The 26,193-nt window shown below is 39.1% G+C and overlaps 1 protein-coding gene across 1 annotated transcript; it reads left to right on the top strand.

Moving 5' to 3' along the window:
- The first annotated feature begins 390 nt into the window (after positions 1-390).
- On the top strand, positions 391-25,393 carry WDR48 (WD repeat domain 48). Its single transcript, XM_071560200.1, has 19 exons — positions 391-474; positions 8,982-9,122; positions 9,389-9,467; positions 9,738-9,820; positions 9,936-10,065; positions 11,901-11,989; positions 12,847-12,948; positions 13,306-13,530; positions 15,098-15,172; positions 15,526-15,628; positions 15,928-16,025; positions 17,639-17,746; positions 18,119-18,215; positions 18,699-18,794; positions 20,820-20,925; positions 22,368-22,455; positions 23,025-23,101; positions 24,179-24,371; positions 24,943-25,393. The coding sequence occupies exons 1-19, from the start codon at positions 427-429 to the stop codon at positions 25,036-25,038; spliced, it is 2,034 nt and encodes a 677-aa protein (XP_071416301.1). The 5' UTR covers positions 391-426; the 3' UTR covers positions 25,039-25,393.
- The last annotated feature ends 800 nt before the right edge of the window (positions 25,394-26,193 follow it).

Below are 26,193 nucleotides of genomic sequence, written 5' to 3'. Positions count from 1 at the left end.
TCAGCAACGCAACCAGACTGCCCAACCCACACAGAGCAACCTCTGGTCATTGCAGGTACTGCTGATAAAACACCCTCTGACCGACACATAAAACTCGCTGACTGTTTATTTGCGAGGGCCCTTTTCTTTACTTCAACGCAGGCCTTTGGGCGTAGATTGGGACAGCACAAAACGGGAGGAAGACACCAAAATACAGAAGGACAGAGAACAGCCCTGAGGGACCCGACAGAGAAGGGCCCCTCCGCAAGGGCCATGGCGGGAACCGCTGCAGCGCGGGAAAGTGGCCACGCCCCTTTGACCGCACCTCCGGTGGCCACGCCCTCTTTGACCACTCCCACCCCGCTCCCCTATAAAAGCCCCGGGTGGGCGGGGTGAGTGGGGGTGGCATTTCCGGTCGGACATGACGCCACAGTGTCAACATGCAAGATGGCGGCGCATCACCGGCAGAACACGGCGGGGCGGCGGAAAGTGCAGGTGAGGGCGCGGTGCGGCCGCGGCGGCTCGTGGGGGAGCGCAGCGCCTCGGGGGCTGAGGCAGCGGCCATGAGGTACCGGGGCATGGGGGTTTCCGTGGCGGCACCGTCGCTCCCTCTGTGGGAGGCACCGCCACACGCCCCCGGTGTCGCTCCGCTGGCCGCCCTGGAGGCGCCGAGCGGGGTCGGGAGCAGCCCTGAGCCAAAGCGGGAGGTAAAGTTGAGACGGAAAGAACTGTACCCCCCGTCCTGTAGTTTGGATTCCCGGCAGCGACAGAGATGCGGGTTCTTGCCGCTCTCGGTTGTGTGCCGGGCCGGGGCTTTTCCCCTAGACCAGGATGAAATCAGCCCCTTGGATGTGTATTCCTGTTCGGAACACCAAGCCCGGGGCTCAGAGAGGAGTGCTCAGGCTGGCAGATTTGAAGGGAATTTACAGGAAAGGTGGGCAAGGTTATTTTTGAGAGTTTGTAGTGACAGGTTAAGGGGGAGTGGGTTCAAATCGAAACAGAGTAGGCTTAGGTTAGATATTAGAAAGAAATTCTTCCCTATGAGAGTGGGGAGGCCCTGGCACAGGTTGCCCAGAGAAGCTGTGGCTGCCCCATCCCTGGAAGAGTTCCAGGCCAGGTGGGACAGGGCTTGGAGCACCCTGGGATAGTGGAAGGTGTCCCTGCCCGTGGCAGGGAGTTGGAATGAAATGACCTTCAAGGTCCCTTCCAACCCAAAGCATTTTATGATCTGCTTTGCATCTTACCTGTGCTTTGACTTCTGCTTAGTGCCTTGTCTGTGTTAAACACTCTGTCCTTTTCCACACATGGGCAAGGGAACTGGGATTTTACAGTTCAGAATTCAAAGTTAAGCCCTTCCCAGCTCCAGACAGCATTTGCTGCAGGAAACCTGTGGCACAGACAGGCAGGAGGGTGCAGAGCACACCTGAGACAGAATCAGACTTAGAGATGTGGGCTCTTGGGTTATGGCTACAGGGTTGTTGCCTTAGTGGAGACTGAATTACCAAAGTCTATATAAAAAGGCTCTTTAACAGTAAAAGTCACAAAAATGGTTTTATTTTATGGCCCTCAATGCTTTTCTTCTTGTTTGTGATACTGCCAGCCCTTTAGGCATTTTTACAGCTTCCATTATACAGAAGATTTAATGCTTCATCAATGTGCAAAGCTGCCCAGTGGCAAGTGCAAGTTTCAGTTGTATCTATCCACTGTGATCAAATAAAATATTTATTAAGCTTGAAATAGCATTAAGATCCTTCCCAACAGAGGTGAGTTTGGTTTTTGGACACATCTTTTGAGTTTTATTGCACAGAGAAACTGTGCACCTCCTTAGAGCCTTTAGTGTTTTCTGTGGTTAAGGGAAGCACTCAGTCAGTCTATATAAAGAATTCCCTTACTCTACCGGAAAAACCCTTGGACATTCTTTAAAATACAAAAAATCCAAAATAGCTCTTTATTGACTTCCATCACCTGTGCCATAAACAAGTTTTTGCAGGTTGCACTCCTAAGGAGGGGGATTTTATTATACCTTGATATTTCTTTGATGTAATCCTGTTTATGGAGGAGTATTTCCCTGACAGCAACATGCATCAAAGAGCACATTGTTTCCTTTTTTACTTCTACATTTGTTTTCCAAGCATAACTTAGCTCAAAACCTTGTTTTTACAGGTGGTTTTGTGCTGGTTTATGATGTCTTCTTTTCTCATTATGTTGTGTGATTTTTTTTTATTTTTCTTCCCACTTCATGTACTGCTACAGTGATCTGTGTCTCAGCCAGTGCACTAGAAGTCAAGTTTTTTGATTGTATGTTTTCCAGAGAAGCTGTGGCTGCCCCATCTCTGAAGTGTTCAAGGCCAGGTTGGATGGAGCCCTGAGCAATCTGGTTTAGTGGAAAGTGTCCCTGCCCATGACAGGGGAATCAGAAAAACATGATCTCTAAGGTCCTTTTCAATCCAAATCATTTCATGATAAACATTTTTAAAGCCTTGAGCAGAAGCTGGGTTTTTTTTTTCCTGCACTCTTGTTATTTCACCTATTTGGTCAGAGTCAGGATTTTGTTCATGTAGTTATAGAATCACAGAATGGATTGGGTTGGAAAAGACCTCTGAGATCATCGAGTCCAACCCTTGGTCCAACTCCAGTCCCTTTACCAGATCATGGCACTCAGTGCCACGGCCAATCTGTATTTAAAAACCTCCAGGGATGGGGAATCCACCCCCTCTCTGGGCAGCCCATTCCAATGCCTGAGCACTCTCTCTGCAAAGAAGTTTTTTCTGCTCTCCAACTTCAATTTGCCCTGGCAGAGCTTGAGCCCATCGTGCCCCCTTGTCCTATTGCTGAGTGCCTGGGAGAAGAGACCAACCCCCACCTGGCCAGAACTTCCCTTCAGGCAGTTCTAGACAGTGCTGAGGTCACCTCTGAGCCTCCTCTTCTCCAGGCTAAACACCCCCAGGTCCCTCAGACTCTCCCCACAGCACTTGTGCTCCAGTCCCTTCTCCAGCCTCGTTGCTCTTCTCTGGCCCCGCTCCAGCCTCTCAAGATCTTTCCTGAACTGAGGGGCCCAGAATTGAACACAACACTCAAGGTGTGGCCTCACCAATGCAGAGTCCAGGGGAAGGGTCACTGCCCTGGGCCTGCTGGCCACGCTATCGTTGCATTCTAAGTGGCTGTTTTATCCATCAGCTGCTACTGAAATTATAAAACCACTCACGATTTATTTTGCTTCCCAGTGGCTGAGAGTTTAAAATGCTGCTTGCTACGTGAAACTTTCCAGAGAGCTACAGAGACAGGGAGGAATTTATCCCAAATGTATGAGACTGAGAAAAGCTTTTTCAAACAACACCTCTTGGGCACAGAGGTACTTGATTCTTTACATGGTTGAAGTTTATGGAAATCAGAGCTATTATTATCTTGGATGCACCAGTTTTACTGGTAAGCAAAACCATCCAAAAGAGTCAGTTTAGGGTGTTTATACATGCAACTGTGTATTTCTGAGGGTTTAACCAGAATAGAGGCTTTAGGCCTCAAAATACATTCCATGCATAGAAAAAAAGAAAAGTTTAATTATTTAAATGGCAGTCAGGCATTTGAAATGTCCAGTGGCAGGTGTGTCTCAGGCTTGGCCTTGCCCATCTGAAGGCTGCAGGAGTGAGGGGGTCTGAGGTGGGAAGGGAGTGGGGATGCAGAGGTGTGTCAGCCACTGCTGTTGGCCAAATGCTGTGGCCTTCACATCTGTTCCTGGGAATTAAATCAAGATGAAGCCACTTTTCTGCAGGTGGCTTGAAGTAGCTGCCCTTAAGGGGTTGTGTTATAACTACCCTCCCAGACGTGCTCCCTGGCTGGAATAAGTTTACCCCACACTCAAAACCTGTTGAGAATACGTGGGCATTTTGCAATAGTTGTTTTGGATCAGCGTCTTTATAAAATTAATAAATGAATTGCAAGTACTTTTAGTCTTGTACAGAATAAGATGATCTCATGCCCCACCCCTTGGAAGTGCTCAAGGCCAGGCTGGAAGGGGCCCTGAGCAACCTGGTCTAGGGGAAGATGTCCCTGCCCATGGCAGGGGTTGGAACAAGATGAGCTTTGAGGGCCTTTCCAACCCAAACCATTCCAGAATCCTCTGATCTTTTTGCACTGAATTGGTCATCTTTATGCACTGCTACTGCAACTGACTAGATACAATATCTGTAACATTTTTTATATTTTATAAATAATAAATATGCAAGTTATATTTATAAATTATATTGATTTCATATAAAATACTTAGCAAACAAATAGCTGCTAAGTTGATTCCATTGTAGAAGGAAAATTATTGTTTCTTAATGCCTTCCATTGCTTTCATTCTAGAGCCTGGACACCCTGATAAAAATTCAAATATGTTCTTAATTGAAAACCATATTTTTAGGGATACATATGCTACCAAGATACTAAGGCAATAAGTTTTTTTTTCCTTGGTGCTTGACTGCTGCTTCTTTCATTTTGGATGCAATTCATGTCACATCTCAAGTGACTTTGAGAAGTATCTTCTTTTTTTAGTTGCTTACAATAATAATTGTGTTGTTGAATTTTTTTTCCACTTACAAACAAGGAACGAGTGTCCTCAGAGCTCAGCCTGTCACTGTTTTCTCCATGGGATGGTATTTTTAAAAGCAGATTTTTACCATCTATGAAGATAAAATCTTTTATGAGACATGTACTGTAACAAGGGTAACAGGATCCCAGATCAGCTGATTCTCAGCCATGCAGGAAAGACATCGTAGGTCCAGCAAGAAATTCACATGGCTTTGTGTTCTGAAATGCGTCTGTTGACAGAAGCTTTATCTCTGGAGCTCTTAGGTAGTCATTAAAATGATTAATCCTGATCCATTTAGAGTCCTGAATCCCATAAACTCTTTATAGAGAGCCCATCCCCTTGTGATGTTTGTGCTGCTGTGCAAGGTTGTTGTTCATTGGGCAGTTTATAAAAGCTGCAGCAGAGTAGGTGTCACTTCCTGGTGATTCCACAGCCCTTTCCAAGCAGGACTCAGGACCTTTACCCACAGTGAAGAAATGTGTGTGCCCCAGGGCAGAGGTGAATTTTAGCACAGCAGTTTCTCCTCAGCTAAAACCTTACTGCTTTTATGTTGTTTAGATATCTTTGTGTAACTTTATATTTTTGTATTTGTTTGTATATTTATTTAATATCTATTATTTCTATACTCAGTGACACTGAAATAAGAAAACAAACAAACTCACTTGCTGACCTTTTTTGCCCCCAAATAAGAACTTAATAGAGAGCTACAGGTGGATTACCAGCAATTTTCCCCTGTTCTTAGTGAATTTTTTAGTTTAGTGGACTTGGCTGCTGTGTCCACCACTCTTACCTATGTGTAAGCTCTTTTAAATCACTCTGATGTTGCTTTTATTGATCCATTTTAATTTCCCTGTGCATTTCAACAGATTTTGTGGCGCCCTTAACTCTCCCCCTCTGTGTTAATATAGAATTAAAGCATTTGAGTACAAACCTGCATGTTTCTGGTGTTAAACCTCCCTGTCCAAAGGGTTCTGTGAGGTGTTGGGCAAATGTCTCCTGAGATTATTTTTGGTTCAGCCACATATGCTCTGTGTCTTGTTCTGATTTGTTAAAACACAAGATGTTTATTTCAGTCTCAATGACTGTTCTGCACGAATCAGCCTTTTAACATTTTTTTATTCTGGATGAGAAAATAAATTTATTAACTATTTTCAGTGCAACCAGTGGGCAGTTACTTGGATATCATTAGGCCTCCAACATGAGTTGGAGAGTCTGTTTTTTACCATAGTCATCTTTTTCAGTTTATACTTTCTTCAGGATTTTCCTTGTCGTTGTCTGATTGCTCAAATCACAGCATTCATGTGAAATGTTGGTGACCACAAAATAATTTTACAATTCATTTTCTCCACTTTTGCTCTTAGTATTAGAAATTTAAAAAAAAAAGAAAAAGTTTTAAGGAGCACGTGTATAATTTGTATTAGAATAATTTTTATTACTGAAAAGTGGCCCTTACAGTTTCTTCCCATGACATGCAGAAAATGATCATTACTGATTCTTTATACAGTAGGGATTTTTTTGTTTTTCCTTTTTGCCCTTATTCCTTAAGCTTCTAAGACAGTTTGTCAGGAAAAGTAAACCACTCCTTCTATGGATGATAAATAAAACTTGGTAGAATTGTAAGTCTAAAAAGAGACAGAAATAACTGAATTCTGTGAATAGTAGCAGTTGCTAATGGGGAATTTTATGTCAAACTTTTTTGTTGTTTTGCCCTATTTTTTCCCATCAAAACCGTCTTGTATTTACAGGAAAAAAATGGAATAGCAAGTAATAAGATTTTAATCTGGTTTAATTCAGTTGTTACAGCAGAGCTACTTTCTCAAGTTTCTCACAAGAAGAAGGGTGATGTTCAGATCTAAAACAATATAACTCCTCTTTTAAAATAAAAACAATACTTACCAAAAGATGTCTGATTAAATTCATGTGTGAAAGTTATTAAAAAGAATAAAGGGCAAATTACACTTGAACATTGTTGAATATTTTAGTATTGATGGTTGTGGGAAATGGTTCTCAGTCTTCCCTCGTCATGTCTTTGGCTGATGGAAAAGCAGCACTCGGTGGAGCTGAGTAATTCTTTCAAGATTAATGTAGAAGTATGACTCAATTTCTAAAGTCCTGTGACAGTATTAATCACATATGAAAAGTAATTTATTTATTAAAGTAAGCCATCATTTGCATTTTTTAGAGATTTGTGGTTCTATTTTTCTTGAACTCCTTTAAATTAAAAAAGTAACATCATTATGTGCAAAAGGCTCCTTAAAATGCATGAATGACTAACATAGTGTGACAGTCTTATTTATTTAAGAGTGGAATCAAGCTCTGTATTACATCTGAAAATACAACAAATATGGGAGGTGACTGACAAAAGAGGAACAAATCCAAAAACTGAAGATCTCTCAAAAAGTATCCCACTAGCAGTTGGGAGAAGCAAGAGCTGAAGGGCCCTGCTGACTTTGAGACTTTGTTTTTCAGGAGAAGATTGTTCTCCCTATCAACTGATTTCATCTAACTATTAATTAAATTTGATCTACTTTAGGCTTTGAATTCCTTTATGTCTTATCTGCTCATGCACAGTATGTTTAACTGAATATTTTCATTATTTTGACCCCAAGAGTGTGAGAGCATCATGAATTTGATGGCCATTCCTTTGCCTTGTGTTTTGTTATCATGTTAAACCCTGACTTTGTAATATTCTTTTACTCCATCAGTCTGTGTGCCTTCCTGCAGTATGGATATGATATCATCAAGCCCAGCTGAAGAGTTGCACACACATCTTGCTCTCTAAAAAAATACTTCAAAACTTAAAAGTATTTGAAGTGTTTTAACATAACACTCATGTGTGGTTGATAGTCTTCTCTCAGTGATGTCTCCAAAGCTGTGCGTAGGTGGAGACTTGAGCATGGATAGGAAGAATGTTATGGATGAGTCAGAAATGGATGAGAGAAGCTGAAAGTGTTGGAAATTAGGACACAGTCTAAAATTGTGAGGAAGAGCTGTGACTCTGCAAGGGCTCTGAGTGACTGACGGAATATGAGCAAGGAGTGTCTTAAGAGCATTAGGACATAACATTAATAACTGTAGTGAAGGACTTGTGGAATGGTAATGGAGATGTTCAGGCAGAAGGATCCAGGAGGCTCTTAATTTTGGTCCTGCAGTGTTGGTCCACAGAGCTGCTGCAGCTCTTTCTCAGAGAACAGCACGGGTATTGTGCTTCCTGGAAACATCAGTTCTCTCTGCTGCTGGACAGGGATGGGATAATTCAGTTGGGGTGTTTCTTGCATTCACAAAATGGACCTGTCAGTTCTCCTGGTACAGAATCTGAGATGCTGGAAAATATTTCCTCAATTATAAGGACCACGAACATTTTAATTTCTTGGTTTTATTTTTCTGTAACTGAGATCTGGTCTGGAAAACATTTCCTTTATACTACTTTAACACAGTTATTGGAGTGAAAAATTGCTTTCAGATCTCTAGCCTGAGACTACTTGTAATCATTTTCAAAACACTGATACTCATGTACCCAAATGATTCCTGCTCTGAGCAGATTTGATTATACCAAGCATGAAATTTTACCTTGTTCTGATTATATTTTACAGAATCTGGGAAGAGGCAGAACTGACAGCTTCCCTTCCCTTTCCCCAAGTGTGAGGGCTTTCCCCAGAGTAGTGCATAAACACTGTGTGAACCCAGGGATCAGGAGAGGTGCAGCACAGCGTGAGAGGAGTAGCTCTGAAGCAACTGCAGTGCCTTAGAACTGTGTTTACTGAACAGTATTAATGGAGAGTGCTGTGGCCTTTGTAGGGTCTCCTGAAACTTCCTTTTAGTGTTACTGAGCAAATCCACAAAATCACCTTTACACACAGTACTGGCAAACGCAGAAGGAAAGGAACTAAAGGAATCATTTATTTGAAAGAGCAGTAAGAGTTTGAGCTTCTTATGATATTGGCAGGTAGGCTGTTTTGTTAAAAATGGTTTAAAAATAGTAGCAACACCTGAAATAGCTTGAATTTGTATCTGCAGTCTTTTGATGCTTTGATCCTTAGTCTCCCTTTTGAGACTGGGAAAAATTGTCATCCCAGCTACAGAAGCTGTGGAACCTGCTTGGGAAGTGAGGCACAAACTCATTGTGTTGTCTAAGGTCACCCAGAATATGGACACGGAGCAGGGAATTGAACTAAGGATTCCCTGGGTCTGACTAAGCTTGAGTTGGAATGATTAAATAATCCTTTGGGCTCCAGCTGTAGCACTGCTGAGACCTTCTCTGTGACTCTTTCTCATTTTTAGGGGGAAATGACTGAGGTGATGTTGGTAACTCTCAAACTGACAGTTAATATTTTCTACCCAAGACCCTCACAGAGACAAAATTACGTGTTTGGATTTTGTGGACAAGTCAGTGTCTTAATACCATAACTGAATTTTTGCAAATGTATTTTAGGTCTCCTATGTGATTAGAGATGAGGTGGAGAAGTACAACCGGAACGGGGTAAATGCACTTCAGCTGGATCCAGCACTGAACAGACTCTTCACAGCAGGCCGGGACTCCATCATAAGGATATGGAGTGTCAATCAGCACAAGGTCAGTCAGGAGAAGCTTCCTCTCTTTAAACCTACTTTTTTCCCACTTATCTTGTAAGCTGTCTACAGGTCTACCTGATATTGCTCATACCTTACATAGCTGTTCAGTTCTGTCACAAAAGGTTCTGGAATAGTGATCTCAACTCTGCATTAGGGAAGTTTAGATCCATTGGAAGGTTGAAGAAAATACCACAACAGGATCTGATAGTCACAATCTTTTCCATTTGTGATGAGATTTTATAAACTTTTTTTTCTCTTAATTTGTAGCAAGACCCTTATATAGCATCTATGGAACACCACACAGATTGGGTAAATGACATTGTGCTCTGCTGCAATGGTAAAACATGTAAGTACTTTAAAGTTTGAGAACTACAGCATTCTATATACAAGTAAATGATCTGCTGCTTAAATTATTTTCCATCTTTCCTTAGCACGTAAAATGAATATGTGATGTATATTGTAAATTTGGTAAATAGTGTAAGCAGATGTTTTAACGAAAATTGAAATGTGCATATAAATGATTGTTTTAATCTTTTTTGAAAAACAAAGTAGTATGAATGTGCTCCAGAGTTATATATAAGCCATTAAAATTTAATCTTTTTTCTTTCCAATTTAGTGATATCTGCTTCTTCAGATACTACTGTTAAAGTGTGGAATGCACACAAGGGGTTTTGCATGTCAACACTAAGGACACATAAGGTGAAAAACATTATCTCTAAATACTGTGTGTGATCACTGCCGTTCTTTTAATTATTAAGATGTAGACTTCACATGGATAATGTTGTCAATTCATGTTGTATTTATTTTATTGTAGGATTACGTGAAAGCATTGGCATATGCAAAGGACAAGGAGCTGGTGGCATCTGCCGGGCTGGACAGACAGATATTCCTCTGGGATGTAAATACACTAACAGCACTGACTGCCTCAAATAACACTGTAACAAGTAGGTACCTGGGAGGGGAGGCAAATGCAAGGCACTTTATTGAGCAGCATTTTCTGTGAGATCAGTTGAAAACTATAGATGCTCTTTCTATCAGAACATGAAAAAGGTCCAAGACATTTTTAGGTGGTTTTAGTACATAATCTGGAGCAGCAGCAGTCATGGCATTTAAAATAGAGGACAAGTCTCTCTGAACTCTTTCTCCTGGAATACAATGTGCTGGTTTGTCTGAACCTTGACAGAACTTCAGCTTGAGAAGCTTTTTGCTTCTCAACCAAATTTTTACAGGAATTTTCTCTTAGATTATTTGTCCATATGTTTTTTGTCTATTATAATTTGGGATTGGATTTTTTGTTTGTGTAGATGCTGAAAAAACATGCAGTACAGCTCCTAAAGCAGGACTTACACATTTATCAAATATCTCTGTCAGAAGAATGAAGTTACTAGTTAAGTTAGATTAGAAATCATGCAGAGTAGTACAAAGCACTGATTACATATAAGGTTAACAGACTGGTGAGACCTAACACAGTAGGTACTGGAAGGCAAGGGGAAACTGTACATTCTAATGTCACCATCATCTTTTAGGAAGTAATCTGTTCTGGTTCTCTCTCCCTTTGAAGGCATTATAATAAATTGAGATCTTTCCTTATACAGCAATTCCAACACTGCTTTCTTAGCGTAGTCAGGGTAGAGCTGGTTAAGTTTCTCTTCTGGGAAATGTCACACCAGTCTTCATGTTCAGCTTCATAGAATCATAGAATATCCTGAATTGGAAGGAACCCTCAGGGACCATTGGGCTCTACTGTTTGCTCAGCACAGGCCAACCCCAAAAATCATACCATGTGTCTGAGAGTTCTCCAAATTCTTCCTGAGCTTTGTCAGGCTCAGTGCCATGACCACTTCCCTGGGGAGTCTGTTCAGTGCCCATCCACCCTCTGGATAAAGAACCTCTTCATAATATCCGCCTAAACCTCCCCTGACACAGGTTCCTCCACTGTGACAAAATGCAATATTGTATTATGCTATTAAATTAAAAACACTGTGTTAGACACTTAGCTCCATGTTATACATAAATCATTAAGTGAAGTTTCACATTTTTGCTGGCCATGCAGTTTGCTGCTATTCTCATCCTTCTTGGCATACTGATCATATGGATTTTGAGGTTTGATGAAATGCTTGATTGTGCTCTCTAAATAGATGACTTTCATTTGCTGTGTCTGTGCTTTTCCCAGTTGAGACACTGGTACTTTACTCTGTCCAAAAGTGGGTTAGCCTGGATGGCACAGAATTCCTCAACTTTGGTGGCAGGTGTGATGCTAAAGAGCTGCCATATGGTTTGCACAAACTCAGAGGCAGCATCCGTGCTCAAGTAACACATTTCAGCACTGCAGTGTAACTTCTCCACATCTCTGCTGAACTAGGAGAAGAGCTTTTAATATAAAAGGTAGAATTTCACTACTACTTAGCTTGGAAAAACATCTATGCACTTAAATCCAAATGCTTTGTGTTAGAAGATCACATTGAAGTATCATACTCCAATAAAGTAGTTGAGCAAGAACAGCTTGATGGTCCTGGCACTGAATTTGATGCCAAAAGGTCTGTAATGACCATAAATCTGAGGGATTACTTTCTTTTTATGCTCCACTAAATTAAGAATTGGACTGGGGTTTTCCTAGCAGTTTGCAGCCTTTCTTTTTTTAGAGCAACTCGATATATGGACGAGGGTGGAACTATTTTTGTGGATCAAAGGGTATTAAAATACCAGTTTTGAGTGAATAAGAATATTTTTTTCAAATGACAGGATTAAAATTGGATATGTAAATTTTGTTTTGAAATAGCTTCTTCCCTGAGTGGGAACAAAGACTCAATCTACAGCCTTGCAATGAATCAAATGGGAACAGTTATTGTATCAGGGTCCACTGAAAAGGTAAGCAAAATTTGGTAAGGCTCATTCCATTTCAGTTCCAATTTAGTGTAAAGTAACAATTTTGTTGATTTTCAGTCTCAGGTCTGTAGCAGCTTTTGTGATTTTAATAATGAGTATAGACACTTTTTTAAGTGGGAGTGCAAGTGTAGGGTACAAATCCTGCCTCAGTCTGAAGGTGACTATCTGTGGAGTTTTCATACATAGGGGAGACAATCAGGTCATCTTGTGTAACCCTCTCTTTGTCAGAGGTCATTACATTTCACCACAAGAGCTCTGATTTTGAGAGCACATGACTCAGACGATTATAAAAACTGAAGCAGTTGCTGCAGGTAAGAAAAAAACTGTTCCAGCAATTTGAGATCCCCACAGGAGGTGAGAAATGAAGTGAGGTAATGAAGTTCAAGTGTTCCCAAGAAACAGTCCTTCCTCTTTGTTATAAAAGGAGGTGAAAGATGCTTAAGTTTGTGTGAGTTGTTTTTTTACCTGATCTAACCTTGAGAGAATTTTATTTCCAAGCCAATATAAAAATGAAAATAGGATACATATAGATTATCTGAGAAGTTTCTCAGAATCTTTTACGCACATCACACTATCCTGCTTCCAATCATTTCCATTCCTTAATTTCCTAAGAAGACAGAAAAAGCCAGATCAAATTTAAATTAAAATCAAGAGAAGATCACATCTGATTATTAGAGCTGCATAATGTCTGTCTTTTTCTAATATGTGGTTACAGTTTTTGGATATCTGTGTGCTCAGAGTAAAGGTTGATTCCTTTGGAAAGGGTTAAATTCTGAAGAGGAAATACATTGGTGGGAAGAATGATGTTAATTCCAGTTATCCAATGTCTATTTCTCTAGGTTCTAAGGGTGTGGGATCCAAGAACTTGTGCAAAACTAATGAAACTCAAAGGGCACACAGACAATGTGAAAGCTTTGTTGTTGAACAGAGATGGCACCCAGGTATGTGCTTTAACCTGAGGCAAAGGCATTTTACAGAATGCAGAAATGTCATTAGTCTTTTTCAATATAATTGTTTTATGTCATTGACTACAGAAGGTAACTTGACAAGTATTACAGATATTTAGTGATTAAGAGAGGGAGGTTTATGGGTGAAAACTGTGTATTATTATGTGTTCATCTGGGTGTGGAGGAGGTTGTTTGCATTAATTTGTGACTAGAGTTGTTACTTGCCAGTCTTTGTTTAGCACCATCTTAATGGCAAAACGTGACCATAAGAATTATCAAACCTTTTATGGAAAAAGAGTATTTTAAAGACTTAACTACCTGCTTGATTGAAGTGTGATGGTTGTTGCTCAGTGTCTTTCAGGCAGCTCTGATGGGACTATCCGCCTGTGGTCCCTTGGGCAGCAGAGGTGCATTGCAACATACCGAGTCCATGATGAAGGTGTTTGGGCTCTGCAGGTCAATGAAGCCTTCACTCATGTTTACTCAGGAGGAAGAGACAGGAAGATTTATTGTACAGATTTACGAAATCCTGATATCCGTGTGCTTATCTGTGAAGAAAAAGCACCAGTTCTTAAGGTAATGGAGTTGAATACAGAGACTCACAGAATGGCTGAGGTTGGAAGTGGCCTCTGGAGGTCTGTCCTCCCCACTCAAGAGCTGATTGTCCAGGACCATGTCCAGATGACTTTTCAGTATTTTCAAGGAGGGGGAATTCACAACCTCTCTGGGCAACCTGTGCCAGTGCTCCATTGCCCTCACAGGATGCAAGGATAGTTTCTTGTTGTCTAATGAAATAGTGGTTTGAGTGGTGTAAGTCAATATAAGGAATTCTTTACAGAGAGAGTAATCAGGCATTGGAATGGGCTACCCAGAGAGGGGGTGGATTCACCATCTCTGGAGGTGTTTAAACTGAGCTTGGCCGTGGCACTGAGTGCCATGATCTGGTAAAGGGACTGGAGTTGGACCAAGGGTTGGACTTGATGATCTCGGAGGTTTTTTCAAACCCAATTAATTTTATGATTCTATTCTATGAGTGTGCATTGGGTAACAAGTGTTTACTGTACCACATCTTAATAGATTGGCTTTGTCTCCTAAATTGCATCTGGAGCTTAATTGAAAAAGATAGATGCTTGGTAGCTACTTAAAATATGCAAATTCAAATGTTGCTAAAATTGAATATGCTTCAGAAATGAAAAGTTGGGTTTACCAGGCTCTAGCACAGTTTTAAGAAACTGAGCTGGCATTGCCAAAACTTGGTATAAAAATGGGTTTTTTTTAGCAGCAACATACGTGCTCAGGACTGTATAGAATCCATTGCATACTCAGGGGAACCAGGAGTAAAGTTGATCGTGGGTTTTTTGAACACCTAAACATGATGTGTTCTTGGAGAAGAGTGCATGCTCGAGAATGAGTCTTTTGAAGAGACTGCCTTTTGGATTTTTTTGCTGTCTGTAACTCTAGATGACATGACCCTGGAGCCTGTAGGTGTCTAAGGAGTGTGCAATTGAAACAGATACCTACAGATAAAAGCAGTCTGGCTTTCCTTGTGAGTGAACTCTCGCTATGTTCAAATAAAATCTTGGATATATTAATTTAGTTCTGAAAAAGTCAGAATCTGAGAAATTTCAGCTCAAAATAGGAAATGAAAGCTACAGTCAGCTGTACAGAGATCAGAAGGGATCTCTAATAACTTGGCTACAGTGAGTCATTAATGTCTAAGAAGTGTAATGGCAGATCCAAAAGTATAAAGTTAATTAGTACAGAACTTCTTATGTTCTCATTTTTAACCACATGAACTGTCTGAGTGCAAAGTAATTCAGAAAATATTGTGATTATCAAACTGTCCACTAGACAAGATTGCATCTTGCTAGGAACAGCTTTGAATACTGGGCATTTAGACGTATTGCATCTACTATTCTGTGTCCAGAATTTATTTGTTGAATGTTTGAAACAATTTCTGTGCATTGTCAGATATTTCAGCTTAATTTCCTTTTATTTAAAACTTTGTATTTCTGTAGTAAACTGAAAGTAGTGCTGTTCCTGAGATACTTCCAAGTATGGGAACAGTTCTACACAGAGCAAAATTAATTATCAAAGGAAAAACAATTTAAGCATGACTGAAAGTTTGTGTTTTATTATTTAGATGGAACTTGATAGATCAGCTGATCCTCCTCCAGCACTTTGGGTTGCAACAACTAAATCCTCTGTGAATAAATGGGTAAGGGATATATTTTACAATCTGTGAATTCAGTTAAATAGTTGTGGGATTTGCAGTCTTGGTTTGGGAACTGTTGGGCTGTTGCTTGCAATTTGATTTGTGACTTGCTGTGATCTGTAAGGTTTCTTTAAAAAAAATCATAAAATGTTAATATTGAAGTCACTCAAAAGGCATTCATTAAGCTTTGAATTACTTCCTTTGCTCTCTGTGCTGCTTCCAGAAATAAATTATCTTTCTTGGAACTGGACAGTTAACATCTGAATAGCAGCATGGACTGGCAGTTGTTACTCACAGATGAAAGCAAAGTTTAATAGATTGTTATGAATGTGTCATTATTTTGTTTCTTTCTTTAGACTTTGAAGGGAATTCATAATTTTAGAGCATCAGGAGATTATGATAATGATTGTACCAATCCCATACCACCCCTGTGTACACAGCCTGATCAAGTTATAAAAGGTAAACAGTTGTTTTCCAGAGGACCTTGTAACATCTGTTATCATTAGCAGAATTATATAAAGTTAAGATGACTCAGATTTTTAGATACCTGACACTCTGATTTCAAACAAAACAGAGACATTGTGGTTATTGTCTATCCAGTGTTAGTTACGGTTAAAATAGTGTTTACACCTTGGTGGCATCCAAGTCTTGCATAAAAAAGTGCAACCAAAGAACAGTACATGTTACACAATTTAATTTAATGTGATACTAGAAAAAAATGATGGCTGTAGTGACCTTAATTCTTGTTTGTTTGCCAGGGGGTGCTAGTATTATTCAGTGCCACATTCTTAATGACAAGAGACACATATTAACCAAAGACACAAATAATAATGTGGCATACTGGGATGTCTTGAAGGTAAGTAGATAATTTCAGATTAAGTTTCTACTGCTGGATGATTAATTATGTTTTGCCTTTATATGTATATTTCTTTTTTTTTTTTAATGTGTGAGATTCCTTTGGTGGAAAGTAAGTCCTCTTTCTGTCCCAAGACATCATGCAAAGTTTGCCTTTTGAAAGGGAGGAGACATTTCTGAGCTTTTCTGCATCTTTGCCTGATGTGAGGCAGGCACCTGCATTCGTCTGAATTAGGTCAAGTACTGGCACCTGCATTCACCTGAAATTCAGCCCCTTGAATTCTTTCATGAAAACAGTCATGTCTGCTTTGGTTGGGTTTTGTTTCAAAGAGGGCTGCTGGAGGCCCAGTGGAGTATGGAATAGCATAAGGATGCTTAGCCTGCAAAAGGGAAACCTGTGCTTTAGGCCCTGCTGCAAACCCACAGATCCCAAGCAAATGTGCTGTCTGTGGGTTACTCTGGGAGTGTCACCTCACTGCATCCCTTGTTAGCTGGTGAGTCAGGAAGACAGGACTGGAAGGAAAGGGAACAGAAGGTGTTCATTGCTCCTGTGAGACGAGGGAGAATTGGTGTGACATTTCTTTATCTTGCTTTCCCCAGGGATTGGTCAGAGGAGAGGGAGAAGAGTGCATAGAAAGAGGACTGGAATTCTAGATCAGTGAAAGAGTCAGCAATTTCTTCTCTTGCAAAATCCTGTTTAGATTGTAAATATTTTCCTAATCTTGAATTATGCAGTGCACCAGCCAAGATTCAGCCATGAAGTAAAGCATGCTCAGCCAACTTACTGAGTTTCTGACTGAAGTGAGAAAGAAGGGAATCAAGTTGAAGAATGTAGATTTTTACTAAAAATTATCTAGATCACTTTTGGAAAAGTGAATATCTTTTCATTTTTTCAATTTACAGTGAGTTCATATTTAAGTACAGTGTTAGCTCTTGGGACCAAAGTCAAATGCTAATGTTAATTTATAGCTTCCTTCACTTCTTTTTTGTTAATAAGGTTGTCAGAAGCATCTCTTGTATATGTTTAAATAGATATTCACCTTTGAGATGGGATTAGCTGCCAGGTCAAAGTATCGTCCTCAGCAGCAGAATCACTGCACTCTAAAGCTGAGACTCTTTATTGAGGATGCTGGAAGAACAGAGGGAGGTTTTCCTATCTGTGGTTGCACCCTTCAGTCTCTTCCTGTAACTTTTCCTGGATTTGGGGAAAATAAATTGCAAGACTGCCATCCTTAATGTTTGCTTAAAACACACATTTCAGGATAACTGAAAGTGGATCATGGTAATTTAGTTAACAAAATTACTTGATGAACTTGTAAAATAAAAGTAAAAAATAAAACAGAAGTAAAGAATCTGAACACAAATTGACTCACTGCTGTTCCCAATGCAGTAGTTGAGCTGAATTCACTAGATTTGAAATAACTGAAGAATAAAAGTTACCACAAAAACTATCATTCAATTTTTTGAGGAAAAATTTTGAACTTTCAACTTTTATGTTTCTGGTTTGCAGTACTCAGAGATCACAAGTCACAATCATTCCACATGTATATGAAAGTCAAGTTAGAGACAGGTGTTGATATGGCTCAAACCTTGTACATTTCTTTTGGTGTACAGGCATGTAAAGTTGAAGACCTTGGGAAAGTAGATTTTGAAGAAGAAATTAAGAAGAGATTTAAAATGGTGTATGTGCCAAACTGGTTCTCAGTGGACTTGAAAACTGGGGTGAGATACAACTCCTAAAAGTGTTGTTCAAATATCATATTTCATGTACTGTTTGTTAACAAAGGTTTTAGTTTGTTACAATTTTAGAAGAATGTTCATTGCTTATCTAATTAGTTAGATTTATTTTCAAGTAAAACAGCAAATTTTACCCTGTTCTTAATCAGACTAATAGATTTTTTCCCCCCTTCATGGTAGGGTCCACAAGTACCAATTATGAATTAGTACAGTTTGGTAAACTAAGTGTGCTGTCATGCATTTAGAAATTCTTTGATTTGTAATCCCAGCTAAATATGCACAACATTATACATTTATAGACTTGCTTAACCCAAAACAACTATTACATTCCTCTTCCTGGTGCTCTTTTGCCAACAGATGTTGACCATTACTTTGGATGAAAGTGACTGCTTTGCAGCCTGGGTTTCAGCAAAGGATGCTGGATTTAGCAGTCCGGATGGTGCTGATCCAAAGTGTAAGTTTTACATAATACCAGTGATTTTATTTTAACAAAAAAGCAGAAAAGTTCCAGTATAGGTGTTTTGAAGTATTGCAGTGCCACATATGTCAGGATCCGGTTGGATTTTAGGCCTTATTTTCTTAACACTAAATTCTGCAGTGAATTCTCCAGTGACAGTGTTTGCTTTCAAATATTCTCTTTAACTTGGTTTTAATCCTTCAAGAAGCAAAAAGGAAAAAGTAACTCTGGTCTAATCTAGTGAATGTTACAACATGCGAGTGATCCAACAGAAGGGATTCTAAAATCAGCTTTTCCTAAAAGATGATAACATAGAGCTCTGAGATTGTGATAAGCAGATTTCTGTGCCCATAGATAGCTTGCTTTGGGAATACAACTGCTCAGAGTCCTGGGAAATTTTCAGCTCTGGATCAAACACAGAATATTATGTTACCAACGGTTTTTGTGTTACTGAAGTTCCACCTCACTGTGTCTTGACAGTAAATCTCGGGGGGCTTCTGCTACAAGCACTTCTGGAATATTGGCCTAGAACACACATCAATCCAATGGATGAAGAAGAAAATGAGATGAACCATGGTTAGTGTTTTAATATCTTCCTTTTTTACCATTTTCCCATCCATTCTATTTATTTATAACTGTTTCCTGACCAGATGGAACATGTTTTCTGTCTTAGCCCTGTCTCTCTATGCATTATAGACTAATGTTTTTTAGCACTTTTAAATTAGCTTTACATAGCAAGTGTGTTGTGCTTCTGAAAGCATCAGCAAAAATCTTAAAAACTAATCTGTAAAAGAAGGTGCATAGATGATTCTGAAGTTACAGAAACAGGATGTCTTGAGAAAAAACAATTACTGGCACTCTAAGGCTTGGAGCAGAAACAGCCTAGATAATGACAGCAAAGAGCAATAGTTCAGTTATTCAACATTAGCCAGTATTCTCTTGACATAATTCCCATTTTCTTCTAGGTATTAGGAACACAATAAAGGAAAAAAAAGATTTATTGTAAAAAATACCTTTGATGTAATAATACATGGAGTAAGTCTATAGAAAACCACCTTAGAATGGTGTTTTAAGGTAATAATGCTAATTCTAATCGGGCATGAGATGAAAAGCACAGCTATGTAAAATACAAGATAGTGGCTGAATTTGGCAGAGTAAAAGAGACTGTGTAACTCCTAAATCTGAAATCAATTCAGCCCAGGTCAGAGTTGACTGAAAAGTCTTGTCTTTGTAATTAAGAAATTTCTTTCTATAGATAAGTAATGCAATTAAGAAAACTGTACATTCAGCAATATCTTGCCATTTTGTGACAAAGATTGTGCCAAGAGTTAGTTACTTTCTTTGGAAAACGATCTCCATGGAGAGTTACAGCCTTTGGCAAACTCTTCTGGATCAAGTCACTGGTTCTCACACTGTTGTGTATTGACAGTCTGTAGCTTAGAGCCAGACAAGGAATGAGAAATATAGAATCAGTCTTCATGTCATTTCAAAAGAAAAAATTAAGACACTGACACTGTGCAGTGACTTAAGGAGATGAAGTGTACCTGTTGGACACTGAAATTTTTGTAGAGAAACAATTTAAATAAACACACATGAATGTGTGTTTATGTGCAGTGTAGTTCCTCTCAGTTGTCAAGTATTATGAAGAATCTTTCAAATTCCAGGATTTTTCACTTGCTGTAACTTCAGTATCGTGTTTTTTCCCTTCTAATACAGATTTTCTTTTTTAGGTTTGTTTGCTTAATACAGTTTCTGACCTTTCACTACATGTGTTTCAGGTTAGAAAGCTAAGGAATCATTCATGTCACGAGACTGTGCCATTTAAATTTCTTACGTTACTTGAATTCAACAACATGTTCAAATACAGTACCCAGATGCTGCAGTGTAATGGAGATTACTTTTCCCAAGTGCAAGTCAGGCATCTAAATTCTTGTATATTGTGCTTCAAGATACCTGACTGACTGGAACCTGCACTGTTCCAGAGCTGCACAAGTAATGTTGATTTTTCTTTATCCTGTCCACCTGATATGGAATCAGGCTCTTTAATGTTTGAAGACCATCCTGCTGTAACTAGCCATAATAAAAATTGAATTTATAATGCAGGAACTTCAAGGAACTGTGAGTCACAGCTTTCCTAGTACACTGTTTTGACATCTGGCAAATCCAGGTAGAAGAGCAAAGCAAACATTATTCAAAGTTCTGTACTGTCAGTGTAGAGGGGAAGAATAGTCTTGTCCCAGCAGAGTCTCTTTAGTTGATTTCTAATATTAGTATTGTTCAGTGTTAAGGAAATGGAAAAAACTAGTAGTTGGTGTTTGGCTCCTGAGCTCTATTTTCCTTTTCTCAAAGACTTTGGGAATAGGCCTTCCACAAACCTGTTCTGCTCTTGTTACTCTCCACTGTTCCTTTTTATGTACTTGCCGCATGTTGGAAATGGGGATTTTCTTGTTTTTCGTGAAGCTTATGATTTCATTAGTTTATGAAATAAGTTAGCTATGGGTGGAAAAGACACATTTTGGTCTATGTATGCCCAGTTTTAAGGTCTCGCTGCTCACAGTCTCATTGCTGTCATGTTTCCTGGTTGTGTTTTTTTTCTAACAGTAAATGGTGAGCAGGAGAACAGAGTCCAGAAAGGAAATGGATACTTCCAAGTGCCACCACATACACCAGTTATTTTTGGTGAGGCCGGAGGACGCACTTTGTTCAGGTATAAAAACTCAAGAGTGTAAATTCAATAACTAAAGAATCACTTCCTTTTTGCAAGCAGGAATGTTACTAGAATGTAATACTTTCATTCTGTACTGTACATTCAAGACACACCCTTGACAGGAAAAATAAGCAGCTGTTGATTAAAATTTGGCATCATCCCACTAAGCATGAGAGTTTGAATGTCAAAAGGTGTGAGGCTTTACAACAGTAAGAGTTTTGTGTTGTTCTTGGCTGTGTCATTTTGGGTGCCCTCTCTGCAAACTGGTTAACTGAACTTTGGTTCAGAGTTAAATTCTAGATTGACGTTCTTGTAATGGCTCATCCGAGGAGATCCTGCTTACTAGAGTTGGTTTCTGCTCCCATGATTGTAGCCAATGACCCATTAGAGGGTCCTAAACTTTGGCAGGCAGGAGCACAGATTCTGTATTGTTTATATTCTAATTACCTTTCTAGTTCTTCTCATTCTACATTGAAAAGGCCTAATTATGATGTGTGATATGTAAGAGAGAGTTTAATAGTGCTGCAAAACAGATGCAGAGCTTTGAAACACTGTGAAGCATTTAGTATTTACTGACATAGTGGATTTTAAGGGATGGGGAAATTTGATTTTACTTTTTTGTTGTTGTTGTTGGGTGGGGTTGGTTTGGGAGGGGGGGGGGATTAGGGTGCGGGTTTTTTGTTTGTTTTTGTTTTGGGATGTTTGTTTGTTTGTTTTGTTTCCCAGGCTGAATAGACCCTAAAATTATATAACTTTCTGTCTGTGAACTGATCTATAGGACAGAGAAACCATTTCCAGCTTTGAAAACTGACTTTTTTGAGCAGTATCAATGTATTTACATTGTACTTGGGGCTTGATCTTTGCCTCCATTCTGTACTCGTGGATCTTGGCTCTTACACAGCTGCTTCTCAGGAGAACACTGGGAAGACCCTGTTGGAGGGAACAAGACATGTTTATGGGACCTAAAAGGTGGCTTGCAAGGCTCTGACAATATACCTCATGGGAATTTATAAAATTTTATCTGGCTTTGTTTCATCATTGTTTGTGCACACTTCTTAAAATTGATTTTATTCTCTCTAGTTGGTGAGGGCTTAACGGATGCTTTAAATCAAAGCTTTCTTCCAAAGCAGGAAAGAATTGCTTTATGCCAAGTGCCTTTCCCCTTCTCCTGACATTTTAGTTCTTCAATACAGAAACACGCATAGAGTAGGTTTTTAATTTTCTCTGTGTCATGGCCATGGTCTTCTGAGATACTACTCCATGTTTCTGATCTGGAAACTTCTGGTCTTTATAGAAAATAAGTGATTACTTCCCCAGTAAGTTGTTTGCTAATAAAGTTCAAGCTCCCTGCCCATTAAAAGGGCAGGTCCTCTTCTGAAAGCCTTTTAATGCAAGTTACAATAATTGTTTTCATTCACAAAGGCTATTCCTGTGTGTCTTAGGTTATTATGCCGGGATTCAGGTGGGGAAACAGAGTCTATGCTTCTAAATGAAACTGTGCCCCAGTGGGTAATTGACATCACTGTGGATGTAAGTATTGTGTGCATGTCTTGCTTTTATGTTGTGGGGTTTGTAATATGTACTACCATTTTTTTAACTGCACAGTGTCTGAAATGACATTTTAAATTTTTGCTCTGTTTTTATTTAAAATAAGTGGCTTCAAGGTCTGTATTAAAGACACCTTTGAGATTCATGATCTTTTCGTGTGTCCAGTTAGGGTATTTTTGCTCACTTTCTTCTGACATAAGGTCTTAGAAAAAGAATTCAAAGCCCTGTGCATAATTGGTATCCTTTTTAAGTGAGGAGCTCAGGAACAGAGAATGCATTTCATATTGCTGCTGTCTTTTGATGCTATCTAATTGCCTTTGAAATAACTGATAATTTATATTCAAAAACTCAATGATCTGTGCATCATCTAAATTGAAGTGTCTCAGGAGTATGAATAATTTGGAAGTTGGCTGTGGTGGGGATGTTGATTAAGAATCTTACATGGGTTTTGATAATTAGGAGCTGAATATACTTCACATACCAGCTGGTGAAAATAGGAGCTTCTAACAGCTCATCCTAAATTAACGCTTTCCAAATGTGTTTCCTTCTAGAAAAATATGCCCAAGTTCAATAAAATTCCGTTCTACCTCCAACCTCATTCGTCATCAGGGGCAAAAACTCTAAAAAAGTAAGTAATGCTTGCTTGACTTTGAAAAACTGCAGAAAGAGAACTGCATGCTCAGAAACCCCCCAAAACAACAACAAATAAACAAAAACCAAACAAACAAACCAAAAAGCACATCACCAAACTAATTCTCTGCCAGAGAACTGTATTCTGCTTGATGAACTTGTAGAAGTTTCTAGTCACTTAAATAGCATTGCTCTGAAGCATTGAATCATATCAGAATATTTGAAAGAACTAGAGGTTTCTTGTGGGTTTGGTGGGCAGTTGTTCAAGTTTATGCTAAAAATGTCTGAGAACTAACTACTGAAGTAGACTTCGTCTTTTGTGATATTTAATCAAGAAACAGAGGAACTTAGCAGATTTTTACTCTGCTCAGACCCACAGTTTTGTTTCCTGTTGCCAACAGTGATGGATAACAGCTTTTTAAAAGGAAAAGGTACAAAACCTGACAGGAGGGAATGCAAGACAATGTGGCAGTCACATGAGCTGTAACTGGGAGCTACGTAGGGTAGAAGTCAATGCAGTCCCTCTGATGTGGCCTCAGTGTCATCGACAGTATGCCTGCCATTTATATCCGATGATTTTCAGTATTTTCCACAAATACCTTGTTTCTCTTTATGTTTTACTGAGTTTTTCACATCAGAGACAGTTTGTGAAAGGAGTCTTTTTGGGTGCCTTGTGGGAAAGCTGCTGCTGCTTTTTACAGGAGAATATTCTATTAATACGGTGGGCTGAACAGCATTTTCTCGTTTAGCTCTATAATTCCATACCCTCTGACCTTCTACTAATGCCTTTCTATTGAAAGAATTAAGGTAGTGTGCAGTACTCTTCATCTAAGCTTTGATTTTAATCGGATCCATTGAATATCTTACCACTTTTCTGAGTCCCTTTTGCTGTGTGACTCCGGAAAAAAAGCTGTTACGATCATGGTATTCTGGATGATCCTGATAATTTACTGTTAAACTTTATATAAAGAGTTTATCTGTGTACTTGAATAGTTTGCTACAGACAAGGTATTGTGAGGGCAAGAGATACAAATTCTCAAGTTTTTTCCTGACAAAATTCTTTCAAAATTTCTAGAGACCGACTGTCAGCAAGTGACATGCTTCAGGTGAGAAAAGTGATGGAACACGTGTATGAGAAAATCATAAACTTGGATAACGAGTCTCAGACAACGAGCTCTTCCAACAATGAAAAAGCAGGAGAACAAGAAAAAGAGGAGGACATTGCTGTGTTAGCAGAGGAGAAGATTGAACTTTTGTGCCAGGACCAGGTAAGTTCCTTGGATATTTTAGCCTGTGTTCAAAACCAGTGTCTAGCAATGAATTGGTTGTGACCTTCTGACTACTGAGCTTGAAATATGCTACAGATTTTTTGTTACCTTTAAAACTGAAGAAATGTTTTGATATCGTGTTAACTTAGAGGTGACGCAGGTTCAGATGTCTGCAGATAGCCAGATCAAAGAATTTCTATACTAAGCCTGTTTAATTTGGTCTGGCTAGTGGCCTTTACAGGGTTACTTACTCATACTCAACACATGAACTTAATGTAATTGCATGGAGTTCTGTTTTAGCATTTCTGTAATGTTTGGAGCAGTGTTCAAAGTTTGTCCAAAATCATGCATTGCCTGTTTAAGTGCACAAAGATTAAATACTGGGGAGGTGATTGTCATATGTTGCATTGCTAAAATCTTCAGTAATGCCTGGGGTTCACCTGCTGGTTGAAAAATCTGAGCCTTTGCATGGCTCATCTTGGTACCAGTTCTCCCAACTAGAGTGTTTATCTGGGAATTTTTGGCAGATGTAACAGACATGTGGAATAAAAGATGAATTTTTGCTGTTTAGGTTTTGGATCCAAATATGGACCTTCGAACTGTAAAACACTTCATTTGGAAGAGTGGTGGGGACCTGACGCTTCACTATCGGCAGAAATCAACGTGAGGGGAGCACGGACCCAAATGGTTCACTATTTACTTGACCATTCTGTACTGGTTCCAAGAGTAGTACTATAGAAGCCCACTGAACCCCTAAGGTAGATGAGATGCTAATGACTCAGTATGGACGGGAAGTATACATTTAATTGAAGTGACTAATAGATCTGTAATATAGAGGAAAAAAATCCATATGACTTAAACTAAAGTCTGTCCTAGTCTCGGTCAGTGAGATGGGAAGTCCCTGAGTGGTTCGTGTCATGTGAGGTGTACGAGAGTGGATGATAACCCAGTGCAGACTTTTGCTTCCTCCTTTTTGCTTTTGTTTTTTTTTTTCCAGAATATAATATACTCATCTGCTCATGCTCGATACCAAACTGGTTTGTCCATACTAGTTGCTGTGTTCACAGTGTAATTCAGAACTGCACACAAGATATTTTAAGTACATTCCATTCATAAAGTTCCAGCAATGTTTTCTCACAGGTTACTCATGCCTTTCTTCCACTAAAAGAAATTTGGAAAAGAAAAAAAAAAAACAGAAAATATGTGTTTTATACTTGAATGAATCTGCCCATTTAATTGTAAACAAGGGGTTAACATTAGAATCGTTTTAATTGCTTTAGAGAGCTGTTGATGTGCAAGATAAGAACACTAGAAAAATATCAGAGCAGGGTGAGTCTAATGATGCTGTGCATCATTATAGAGTGAACATGCTTTGCAGCAACTCTAGATTTTTTTTTTTAAATATATATAACTACTTCCTGCACTGTGTCCTAGGTGTTCTAAAGACACACTAGTCTAATTTTTGGTAACTGTGCTCCAAAACTATGTGACATTTTGTTAAAACTTCAAACCATTCTGAATATAACTTAATATGTTTAATGTTAAACTTTAGAAACTTCTCTGCAGATTTCATATTCATGATATAAAAATATTGATTTTTCTTTTCTGAAGTTTTATATGCAGTTGTTCTTTTGTTATAGATTTATGCAGATCTTGTTTTCACTGCTATTTCTAAAAAATCTGTGACTGTCATAGGCTCATGGTAATCTTTTATAGAGGTTTAACTTATTGGGGGGAGGGGGGTTAAGGCATTTCAGCTTTTTGTGAGAAAATGTGGGGATATCCCAGAAAACCATTTATAGCCAGAACAAATTAGTAATCC

Source organism: Pithys albifrons, chromosome 7 (genome assembly GCF_047495875.1).
Source record: "Pithys albifrons albifrons isolate INPA30051 chromosome 7, PitAlb_v1, whole genome shotgun sequence".
In the NCBI taxonomy this organism is placed as follows: domain Eukaryota; kingdom Metazoa; phylum Chordata; class Aves; order Passeriformes; family Thamnophilidae; genus Pithys; species Pithys albifrons.
Note: the sequence above shows the minus strand (reverse complement) of the source record. Positions and strands in the feature narration are given on the sequence as shown.